Source organism: Juglans regia, chromosome 11, assembly GCF_001411555.2.
Source record: "Juglans regia cultivar Chandler chromosome 11, Walnut 2.0, whole genome shotgun sequence".
Lineage (NCBI taxonomy): Eukaryota > Viridiplantae > Streptophyta > Magnoliopsida > Fagales > Juglandaceae > Juglans > Juglans regia.
In genome coordinates, this window is record NC_049911.1 from 28,933,258 (window position 1) to 28,945,930 (window position 12,673).

The following is a 12,673-nucleotide window of genomic DNA, read 5'->3' on the forward strand; positions in this document are numbered from 1 at the left end:
TCCCAGCTTTGGATTCCTTGATAACCCAGACCTGTTCCATCGTTGCCTTGTCTTTAGGATCTTTCATCTGCACATTCCGTTTCTTGCCTTCACCCTTACAAGTCTTGGAATTATGGCCTTGAACATGACACTTAGGACAGTATGCCGGCAAGGTCTCGAACTCAATAATTTGATAGAGACTTTGTGGATGACGGGGGGTACCAATCCACAACGCTTGAATAGGTTCTTTAGAAATATCCATCTCTAAACAGATTCTTGCACCATCTGTACGAGTAGCGCATCGAGTGGGATTGTCACGCTTTAGAAATCTTCCAATGGGAGCCGTAATGCTGCGAAGGAACGATTCATGATAATAGTTTGGTGGAAGACCTGGAAGCGTGATCCACACCGGCACACGGACTGGTTCTTTATCTTCTTGGAAATCAGTAGTCCAATGGAAAACTCTATACGGTACTCCATTGATTTCACAATTCTCACGAGCAAAAGCCTTAACAAAGTCTTCCTCCAACGCCAGTCGCACGAAGACATTCCGCGGCTTACTCATAGATGAAACAATCGGTTGGTTTGATAGACCCCATCTGGTTTTGATGAACGCTCTTATGGAATCAAGAGAGAGTCTTTGTCTGAGAAATTTCAATACTAGAGAGTATTGAAAAGGTATAGCCGAACGGTCCACTTCATCTTTAGAAAAAATAATACATACCTCTCCATCAACAAGTTTGTGAGATCGGAAAGGTACCATGACTTCAGGGATAGGCTGAGGAGTCTCCAGGATCAAGTCTGCATAGGATCGGAGGCGAGGAGCAACCACCGAAATGGCCTGGTGGCCTTCGGTGACAGCCATGCATAGCCCCAATCACTCGACGTATTCTTGGAAAGAATCTTGGAGAGTTTCTTGGAGAGTTTCTATGCCTCTTTTAACGTCTTGATCGCACTTTTTTGTAAGCTTGCTATTTGCTACATGCCTAGTACTACAGATGTCAACCCAACCCAACCCAACCAACCAGCTGTTTCCTCGTTAGAAATGGAAGCCCAGCCACCCATCATGCGGCCTATCCAGCCTGATCAAACGTTCAGAGATGATTGGGTTTCATACTTTCAATATAAGCCAGAACGAGATTCCGCCAGTGATGTACGAAGTGCACTTCTAGTAGTGATGGCACTGATTGCTGCTGCTACCTTCCAAGCTGGACTCAACCCTCCCGGTGGGGTTTGGCAAGACAACAAGAACGACCATGGGGTAAATCAGGAAGCTGGCACCGCAATTTTGGGTTCTTACTCCCATAATTGCAAAGTTTTCTTTTTCTTTAATACGCTAGCATTTTCTTCGTCCATCTACGTCATTGGGTGTGTAAATAACGCCTACTCACTTTAAAAATGAGTGGAATTTATAATTAAAAAATTAATTTTTTTATGTAAGTCCTGTAATTACTCAATTTTTTTAAAATGAGTATGCGATACATGCACAACTATAATTGTATGTAGCATCACTCTTCTAACTATTAACAAGTTTAGTTTTTGCCTTTAACTCATATCCTAAAATCTGCTCAACTTCCGCAAGACTAGGTTCCAATTCCATCACACACATCGTTTCCTCCATACTCAGAGTTTTTTGTTTTTAGTTGATTGGAATTTTTTTTTTTTCCTTCTTTCAGAACCGCTACTTCATGTTTCTGTTACACACGTATATGGACATGCTTGAATGTATATAATAGCTCTGATACTATTAAAAACTATTAAACTACACAAAGTTTTTTTTATCAAGAAGTATTTGCAGCATATCAAATAACTTGAAAAAATGGTCTTGATCGCTGGTTATTGGGTGGGAGATTGTATTCAGCTTTAATGTTATTGGAAACAATTTGCAGTCCAGCAAAGAGAAATTACAACTCATGCCCACATAACGTGATGTCGTATGCGTACCTGAAATCAACGTGCCATTGAAATCTAGAATTCGTTAAGTATGAATGGTTATGATTGGCCATCTTTTAGTTATACTTTTGAGGCCCCAACATCAGAGATGATTTGATTACCGTTATTAAAAATAAAAATTTCATGAACTCCAGTGATCAGCTCAAGAGACGTGTGTCTAATGTCCCTAAGCAGTGGCACCAATCCTGCCTAGGTGGTCCAAAATACGAAATCCAGAGTGGGGGGAATTAGAGCACAGAGATCACTGTTAATTGAGCCCAAATAAAATATGAGCTTTGTTACACAATCTCCACCACACTCCACACTTCATATTTTTTTTAATTTTTAATATTTTTTTTTAATTTTTTTTGAGTTTATTCTTTTTAAATTATTTCAAATTTTCTATTCATTATTTATATAATAAATATTTGATAAAAGAAAAAAATAATAAAAATTAAAAATAATGTAAAATATAGAGTGTTAAGAAGTTGTAAAGATTTTTTTTGATAAAATATATTCCAACACTTCCTCTTATTCTACCCGAAATATTATGGGCCATTGCTTCTCCCTCCCAAAACAGAGTTTTGGTACAGAAAGCCGACTGACTATTGGGCCTCGCTACTTAATCCTTTTGTGTGTCAACATGTGAATTATAGTATAAACCGATGTATTGAATATCATTTTAGTTAAGTTATTAAAATGAAATATTTAAATATTAATATTATTTCGGAATAGTTTATGTATAATAAATTAATTATTTATGTATAAATTATATTTTAAAATAACATTAATGCAATTATTAAAAAGTTAAAACACATATTTATAAAACTCAATAATACTTCTAAGTTCTCAATCTAACTATTTAAAAAAAATAATTACTCATTTTCATCACGAAAATAGAAGTAAAGATTTGGTTTTAAGTCATTGAGAAAAATGGATTAAAAAAAGTTAAGAAAATAGTCTTCAAATGTGATAATTGGAGTGAAAATTATGAAAAATTCAAAATTTTTATATTAATTACAAAAAAAAAAAAACGGTCGGTACGCAGAAACCAGCCAGTACGTCGAAAACCAGCCGGTATTGACCGAAACGCACCGATATGGTCGATATTTGACCCGGTACAAAACACATACATTTCCTGTACCGGTCACTACCCCGGTACGCTAAATACTGGCTGGTACGATATGAAATTCAAAACTCTGGTACAAACAGGCCACTGACAATTGAGCCTCGCTACTAACACCTGTAAAATTTGGTCGATGTTTCCCTCCGAATGTGGCTAGGAACAGGCAGATAAGTCATCTTTTAATTTTCTCTTGTAGGCATTTGATGTGTAACTTTAAACTGCTTTTTTCTGTCATATTGTCCATGCCAAAACACTTCATTTAATGATGAATCAAATCAGGAAAACATTTATAAACATCCACAAACTCAAGAAGTTTAAATCATCTCGATACACTCAATGCCTCAATGGTGAAGCAGAGTCCACATGCAAGCAATACAAATCAAAACATAGTTCAAAATCCTGTTTTATGTTCTATTTTATTGCCAAAATGACGTCCAATTACAATGGAGAAAACTTGACAACCATCCTTACCAATCTCAAGCAACACATGTTATGCAAAACACATACATCAATGATGGCAAACAAAAATAAAAGCAAACATGATCAATAAAGCACATGACACACAATATACGTAGTTCGGCAAATTGTCTATGTCCACAGAGTTGCATAAATCTTATTAATCAGAAGAGATTATAATCACGCAATCTCAACTCACACTCAGTAAGGCTTTTTTTTTTTTGTTTGCTCTCTCACACAATATGCACTCCTTTAACTCACGGGTTGAGCTTCGGTTGAGCGACATCAAGCGAACTCTCTATTTCTCTATTTTCTACTCACAGACCAGTCTCCACATGCAACCCAACAACACATAGATCAGGCAAGACACAATGACTACTTATTTTCCTTTGTTTTCCTAGGCTGAAAGATCCAACATGTTGTAGCATCATAATTTATGACATTATCATTTATTACAACTCTTGCAAGAGATAAGCATAAATATAAGTCAGTTCCATGGTAAATCGAAAGAGAGTTATAGCTTATCTTAGCTTATCCACAAAGACAGACACAACAATGCAAGTAAAATAAACAAAGGGCGATACTCTGCTATCTAAAGCTATACACATGCTACATACACGAGGGTGCATAACTATCAACCATAAACCATACCAATATAATAAGAAAAAAAAATTAGTTTTAACAGCTTTGCTACCAGTATAATAGCATTGGGTATAAAGATAAAATAATAAGATAGCAGAAAATAAAACCTCTAATCATTGAACCCACAATCCATATAACAAAAAAATACAACATGCATTATCTCTAATCATTGAAGCCATAATTCATATAACAAAAAGAAAAATGCTACATCATGCATTACAGATTCAAACGTGCATACACTTGTAGAAACTTTGGGAAAGAGAAACGAGATGTACCAATGGTTCCAAAAATTTCATAAATGAAAGGAAAGATGCACTCGGGTGAGGTATATGGTGAAACAGTGAACATGAAATACAACAGCTCAGAATGACAAGCACCAAACAAAAATAATTCAAATCGATCAACTAATGATAATAACAAATTGAGAAATATGGGAAGATATGTACCACAAAACAACCAATTTAGAACCCATTAACCTCTAGTTTGATCATATGCCTCAACCATGCCCCAAAATACAAACCCAAATAAAAGACAACCCACAAATCCATGCATCAAGAGGGAACAAGTCCACACCTTGGTACCAAGCGCATGTTTGTGGAGCTCCTCCTCGGAGATGGTAACGAGCTAGGACTCGACATCTTCTCAAAACTTTTGCTTGGTTTCGAGTAACTGACTCTTTTCAAGAATCATGTTCCTTATGGTCTGGGCATGGGTGGGTGGCTGTTGCTTCGAAGACCTCTTCAACCCCGTTTATGAAATGGCGGTGATATGGGGCGGGTGGTCGGCGTTTGGCACCTGACTTGGAATTGACAAGCGGGATTGGACTCTTTGGCCTTGCGTGCATTGCACTGCGCCAAGAATTCCATACACGAGGTTGTGCATGGGTCTAAGGCATTGAACTTGATCCAAACTTCAATTAGCCTTTTTGTCTCCCTCATTGTCTCGTTCACTTTCTGCATGAAAGATTTGGAAGGGGTTATCAAAGGTGAGAGTGGAAAAAAGAGAGGCTCTTTATTAGTTAGGAAGACATATACTAACATTAGTCATTGAGTATGATTTAGACAACCGTTCTCTATGAAGATTGCAAGATTTACATAAATTAGATCTAAGACGAAATTAATTTTAAAGGCAACACGTATTTTAAAAAATCAATATATGGAAATAATATAATATTATATAAAGAATAATATCTCTCTAATGTCGTTGATGTCCGATCAATGGGCAAGAATCTCATTTGCATTTGGGAAAAAAGGTTTTTATTAAAACGTGAGGACATGAACTGAAAGAGAAAATATTTTAAGCATTTTAAAAAAGAATGAGGTCCATTATTAAAAAATTAGTTTTTTTTTTTATGTGAGTCTCGTATTTACTCATTTTTTTCAAAATGATTGTGCGTTACTTGTGCACTCTATGACTACAAATATCATTTTTCTTAAATTAATAATAAATATTGTATTGTCTATTTCAAATTGTCTACATATCATCTATTCGAGGTCTTTAAATTCAAACAATAGTTTGAAGTAAATGTTTTCCTTGCACCTATGACACACCCCTTGAACTTCGCAAAACTCGAGTCTCAAACTTGCTAGCACAAGTCTAAAGGAAAGGAGTTGGCAAGAATAACGGATTTTTTACAAGTGAAAGGTCGGGACGAGTTGAAGAGGAGCATGCTACTCGTCATTTGTCTATTATTATATGATGTTAAATTAAATGGTTTGATATTATCTATTATATTTTATATGTGAGCTAATTATTTGATATCTAATAAAAACATGTTATGAAAATAATAAAAAAATAATTATAAATAAGATTTATCCAAATTCGTGACTGGCAAAACTAGACAAATCACAAATGTGGGAAGAAAATAAAACATATCCGTATGAAACTTTTCTTTTTACTTTTTCATTTTGTTGGTTCTTTAAACTCATGGAGAACCATTTATGGACTGCATTAATATCAAAAGTTTATACATTCCTGTGATGCCCCCAACCCCCACTTGGGATTGGACGGTGATCGAGATGCCGAGACATGTAACACAAAGCTACACACCCATCGTACATGACAGATAATATACTATTATTGCTATATACCTAAGTATACTAGCAGTATAAATACACTAGCAATATGCAATAACGTATCAGTAAAAAAATAACAAAAGTCGGATAAACTAAACAACGCGATGAGCAGTTGCAAAGTACATGACACCGTACTAATATCACATCCCAAATATTGTTCAAAATGTAAACATGTATCATAAAAATATAACATCCCAAATCATATAGTATAGCTTAAAACTCCCAAAACACAGGACTTCCTCAAAACATAGTTTTACAAAAGTTGAGGTCTAAAACCATAATTATTTTTTTTGCCACAAAATAACTTAAGCTCCCGTACTTCTTCAAAAAGATTCGGGCTTCACATGTTTTTCCAAAACCTTATCATTGTCCCGGTTGTTACGCCGCTTGAACTCCACAATGAATTCAAGTACACTAGTAGTCTCCCAGTCGATAGCATCCAGTAGCTCCAAGATGGAGGGCTCGAGCCGATTCATAGCCATTTTAGGCACAATCCTCTCCGGAGGAGGAGGTGCCATTCTCTTCCTCTTTGTCATGGTCGTCGCTTACTATACCTATCACAACTTCTACCATTCCGGTTGGTGAATAGTAGTGAAAACTATCACAATGATATTTTAAGATATCTCAACAAGTAATCACACAACATACCACAGTTAACACAATCATACAAAATGTATATCATGAAATGCGTGCATGGACATGTACTTAACTTATGCCTTTGACTATAACTTGGTTTATGCACTTGACCATTTTCAAGAGACTCGTAACAGACACTTGCGTTTGGATGTTGAACTAAATTGAGTTGAGTTGAGTTGAGAAGATAAAATATTGTTAGAATATTATTTTTTAATATTATTATTATTTTGAAATTTGAAAATTTTGAATTGTTTATTATATTTTGAAATTTGAAAAAATTGTAATGATTAATTGAGATGAGTTTGAGATCCAAACGTACCACTTAAGCTTTTCATAAAAACTTCTTACCTTTTTCTTATTCACGTGAACTTATTCAGAACTTGTCTTATCAGAACATATCACAAGATTTGCATCGAGTGATCTTTGGCACTTAGGCTCATATTCTTATTCAAATGGTGGACACAACACGGTTCCCCTTAGCACCGTGTGTCCTTGCTAGTTACCGCACCATCAACGGTCCATACACCATGATGAATACGTCATAAATAAAGATTCATATTAACTCGACCTTACTTCGTCGGGTTACATGCCTTATGCACCCACTAGTGTTAGGTGATTCCTCTGTCCGGTATCATTTAAAAAGAATCTATTCGAGACTCGTCGACGGTACTTTATTGACCCAGGAGTTACCACTCCATTCTTAAACACTCCAGAGTGGACATAAGAGTTTCACTAGGACATTCCTCCGCCCTAGCATATGGGATCGTGATAAAATTTTTAAACTCTTTTATTTGAAAATACTTTTCTCAAATGCATGTGACATGAGACTTATAACATGCATACTTACACTTGACATATGACATGCGAAATGTCGTATATGAAATAACCAAGCATAACATGTTTATTACATAGCATGATAACACAAATCATATGAGATATCAAAACATATACATGAAATCATAAAAAATTGCTTAAGCTGAAACTCATGGGCACAAAAACATGAATGATCATCACTTAAACATATTCCAAACTTCTAGCATATAATATAGAAATCAATACATAGTGAAACAAAACATGAAATCATAGATTTTGACCAAAGTCTGAAATTTTCAAGACACGTTCAAACCGAAATATCATGTTACGTAAACTATCAACCTTACTCAAGTAAAAACTGGAACTTATAAGAGTATTTCATGGTATTTTCATCACAAATCTGAAACATATAATTCATTCTTTAGAGTTACTCAAGATCATATTAGCATATTCAAACAAACAACCAAAAGATGACAAACGAAGCAATCAAAACCATGGAAGAATTTACACAAATATATACAAGCATTAACCAAAAGTAAGTTGAGTGTATACTTACAAAAATCCACGTAAAGAAATACTTGGCAAGCTATAAATCCGAGCATACTATATTAGAAAGAGTAACTAAAACCCTATCTCATGTTCTTGAGTGTGTGTGTGAATTTCTAGGACATCACTTGGTCTTAAACCACTCGGCTTCTAGGGTTTTTGGGTTAAAACCCTTTCATTTCACTCATGAAGTAAAACAAAACCTAAAGAAAGCAAAAATACATGTGGTGGTCGAAAACATGGAGGATGAACTCCCCCTTACTAATCGGCTTCAAGGGTTTTTTTAAAAACCCTAAGTCATTTTTTCAAGAAAACGTTAGAAAGTGTGGGTGTTCTATCATTTTCAAAGTCTAATGAGATTTAAATCTCATTTTTGGGTTGAGAAAGCCAATCCTTACCTTGCTTATCCTTGGTGGTGCCGAAATCCCTTCTCTTGCAAGGATCCTCCTTGTTTGGTTGGAAAGAAAATACAAGAAAATGAGAGAACTTTCAAATGAATATGGGAGAATTGTGTGGAGAGAGTGAAAGCTCATGTAATTTCCGAAAAAATGGCAAGGGAAAAGCTCTTTGGCGTGTACCCCTTATTTTTTATAGAAGACCCTTCACTTTCCACCTTGGTTGCTTCTAAAATCTTTGCATGGATGACAAGTGGCATAGGTTTATTCTTCCCCTTTCTCTTTTGCCAAAAATGCCTCTTGGAGTTCTCCATTTGGATTGCATTGGAAAGGGACACCTTGGGGGTGGAGTGTAGGGTTTCTCTTCCCTTGGCCGAAATTCCCTTATTTCCCCTTTATGCCATTCATTTCCTTAAGTAAGTGAATGTTTCTTCAAGGGTAGCTTGGTAAAACATTACATGTGTCTTCTTTTTCCCAACAAGTAACCTTTGGCATGGATGACAAGTGGTATTGGGCGTGTTCCATAGGCCTAGTCGTCCACTCTTTCTTCATTTCCCAAGTTGATACTTCATCTTCCAAATGCTCATTCCCTAGGTGACATTTCAAGTACCATTGGTCCAAAATAAACTAAGTGACAAGTGGCAAGTGAATGGGGTGCTTGAGAGTGTGCTAGTCGAAACCTTAAGGGCATACTTGTCCTTGATACAAAAGTCTATTCACATATTCTTTTAGAAAATTAGTGCATGCTTGACACTTGGTAAAAATTGACTAAATTCGAAATCATATGTACCTCCCTTCGATTCTCTATGCAAAACTTTTAGAAAAGCTCAATTTCACTTCCCTAGGTTTCCATTTCCAAGAAATCTACCTTGGAACTTGAATTATGGGCAAAACAATGGGTTAAGCGTGCAAGCCATTCTTAGTCTTTCCTACACCTCTCTCTCCCCCTTAACCCACTATCAAGATTAGATTTAAGGTATAACATTCTCATGACACATAGCACTAGTGACTTAGAATTGGGTCATGGGCCTAAACCATTGGACTTAAATTTCTAAATAGGGCTGAAATTACAAAGTAAACTAAGGTCACTCTCCTATTGGGCTCAAGTTACCAAATCAAAGATCCTAAGGCATTTCAAAGTAACTAAAGGCTTCTAAAATGTCATGACAACCTAGAACAAATTTTAAGGGCCAAGCTTAGACAAACTCAGGTCATCACAATTCTGATGATATTTTTTTTGTTAAAATGGCAGGGGGTTTCGAACTCAAGTTTTACATTTAAAGAATTGGATCATATGCCATCAAACTATCAAACTCTTGACCATTTCGATGGCATTTGTCTCACAGTTACGTGGGTGTTTCTGTTTCAAAAAAATAAAAGTTACATGGGTGTTTCTATTTTACTATCTTAATTTTCTAAACCACCTTATTACACAATTAATTTTATGTGTTTGGGTATACTTAAATTTTGTTTTTTAATAAAACTTTGAATTTATTTGTAGTGGACCTAGTGGTGGAGTCTGACAAGTGACAAGTTGATGAGTTTATATCTACTACAAGTTTTTTTTTTTTTTTTTATAAAGGAATTAAAAGTTTTGAATTCAGATTTTTCATTTGGAGAACTGGATCAAATGTCATAAGATAACTTTTTTTCCTCTTTTATATTATATATATATTTTTTATAATACTATAAACCGAATACAAAAAACATATACTGAAATACCACAAATCTCGAAAAATGGGTTTTCACTGATAATTTAAAGAGAAATTCTTATTGCAGTCCCCATTCGGGGACTGCAATACAATCCTTTAATGAAACGCAGCGTTTCATTAAAGGAAATGAAACACTGCATTTTATACAATCCTCAAACCCATACGAATTTGAAACGCTGCGTCGCCCCAGACCCATCGCCCCTTCGCCCCTGCTGGTTAGAGTCCTTTCATCGCACTAGGACTGATCGAGCACACCAAGCCCATCGCAGAGCGCCGTCGCCGTGCCCAAGCCCATCGCGACGCCATCGCCATCGCCGTCGCCGTGGTCATCTCCATCTGCCGCGGGCATATCCATCTTGGTGAGGGATTTCTATCTCTCGATTTCAGCGGTAAAACAGTGATCGATTTTCTCTGTGATTTAAGCTATTTTCTGGTTTGTGATTCGCTTGAGCGTGAATCTTGAATTGATATAGCTTGTTTGTAAATTTGTGTTAAGATCTTTACTTGGTTGTATAAAATATTTCTACTTCTAGAAATGCACTCTACGCGTTTGTTAAAATTTTTGAACGGGTTTCATATGATAATTTATGCTTGAAGTGTATGTGTTTTTCACTTTCAGACTTGTTGAAGTGTAAGTGTATATAAAACTTAGTGTGTGAAGGCTTATTTCCAGTGGTGCTAAGGATCAGTTTCCTGAAAACGTGTTAAGGATCAGTTTCCTGATTCCAAAACATGAAAACGTGAAAACGTGTTGAGGATCAGTTTCCTGATTCCAGAAGTCACCATCCATGCACTTGTACCTCAATATTAAGCATCTACTATACTGGTGAAAAGCCATTTCATGAACAATTAAAGAAATAAACTTTTAGATGAATTGTATCAACTTTAGTTGCATTTCACTCTAATTAACAATCAAAGCTCAGGTAAGTAAAACATCATCATGGTCAGATTATTTTCCCTATATATGCCTTTCTAACTTCCTCATGGAATTAAAAAAAAAAAAAAAAGGTCAAAAAGAAAGAGAACTAAGGAATAGAGAGGAAGAAATTGTTAGTTGTATTTAACTTGAACCCCAAATTGATTCATATTTAACTTTCCTTTGTGGCTACATTTTTTTTCTCTTCCACACTTAGTTTATATCACTGCTAGTCTGCTACAACTATATACAAAATGCCCAGACTATGGTTTTTTTTCCCTTTTTGTCAAAACACTCAGTGCTGGTGTGCATAAAGATTCACACTCTTTTCATTCAACCATGGGTCATTATTCAAGCACTCTTCATTCTTTTATATATCATGTGTTTTAATATATCTAATTTTTTATCTGATGTTTAGAATCTAGACTTTTGCGCATCTAATATATTTGATACGCAATGTCTTTATCGCATTATTCATCTTCTTCGAATCATACTCCAAAATGTCTATGCGGAGAGATGGCATGTTTAAAATTATCGAAAACAACAAAAAATCCAAGCCGACCTTTTTATTCTTGTCCAAATTACAATAGAGAGGTAACATTAAAAGAATTTGTGATTTCATATATTGTTGTATTATTTGTAATTTATCACACTAATTAGATGTTTGTTGCAGGGAAGACCATACTGCGAGTACTTTTTATGGGCAGATATTAAAGTAGAAAATGAAGGAAAAGTTGTGTGCGAAAGAGAACGTCGGCTCCAAAAAAGAGAGGAAGAACTCAAAAAATGGGAGGAAGAACTCCAAGTGAGTGAGAAAGAGCTTCAACGTGCAAGGGTACAAATGCATAAATCGGAAGATGACATCCGAAATGATCGGGATGAGCTTCACGGTGTAATGAAAGATATTAACCATACAACCATGCGACCCTGCATGTATTGGAGATTTGCAATTCTAATATTTTGTTGTTGGATATGATCAAGAACAGTGTAAAATTAGTATAAGTGTATATCAAACTGTGTAATGTTGTTAAGTAGGTTGTAATAGATAGGTTTACAATCTTTATCAATATTGTATTATTCAAACCCATCAGCCTTGTGAACATTATGAATGGTTATGAGAAGTATTTTCCTTGCATTATATTTCATGTATTTTGTTCTACATTAAATAAAGCCAATGAGATTATTACTTTGAACTAACACTTTAATATAAGTATCCAACACTTTGATCAATCCTCATTCCGAACAATAATAACATATCTCATACCCATAACATTTCAACAAAATGAAATGGTATAAATATCCAATGTTACAAAAATACACCAAGTTTACAAGAATACAAAGTAGAGTTATACAAATGAAGTTATGATCTTTTCTCAACATAACAGTCTACAGCGTTTTCAATTCTCAAATACTTTGATGGGGGCAGCAGTCTACGATGTCTTTCA

General features: G+C 35.3%; 1 protein-coding gene across 1 annotated transcript; it reads left to right on the forward strand.

The window, feature by feature from the left end:
- The first annotated feature begins 1,024 nt into the window (after positions 1-1,024).
- On the forward strand, positions 1,025-1,375 carry LOC109000162. Its single transcript, XM_018976995.1, has one exon. It carries the CDS (start codon positions 1,025-1,027, stop codon positions 1,373-1,375), a length of 351 nt encoding a protein of 116 aa, XP_018832540.1.
- The last annotated feature ends 11,298 nt before the right edge of the window (positions 1,376-12,673 follow it).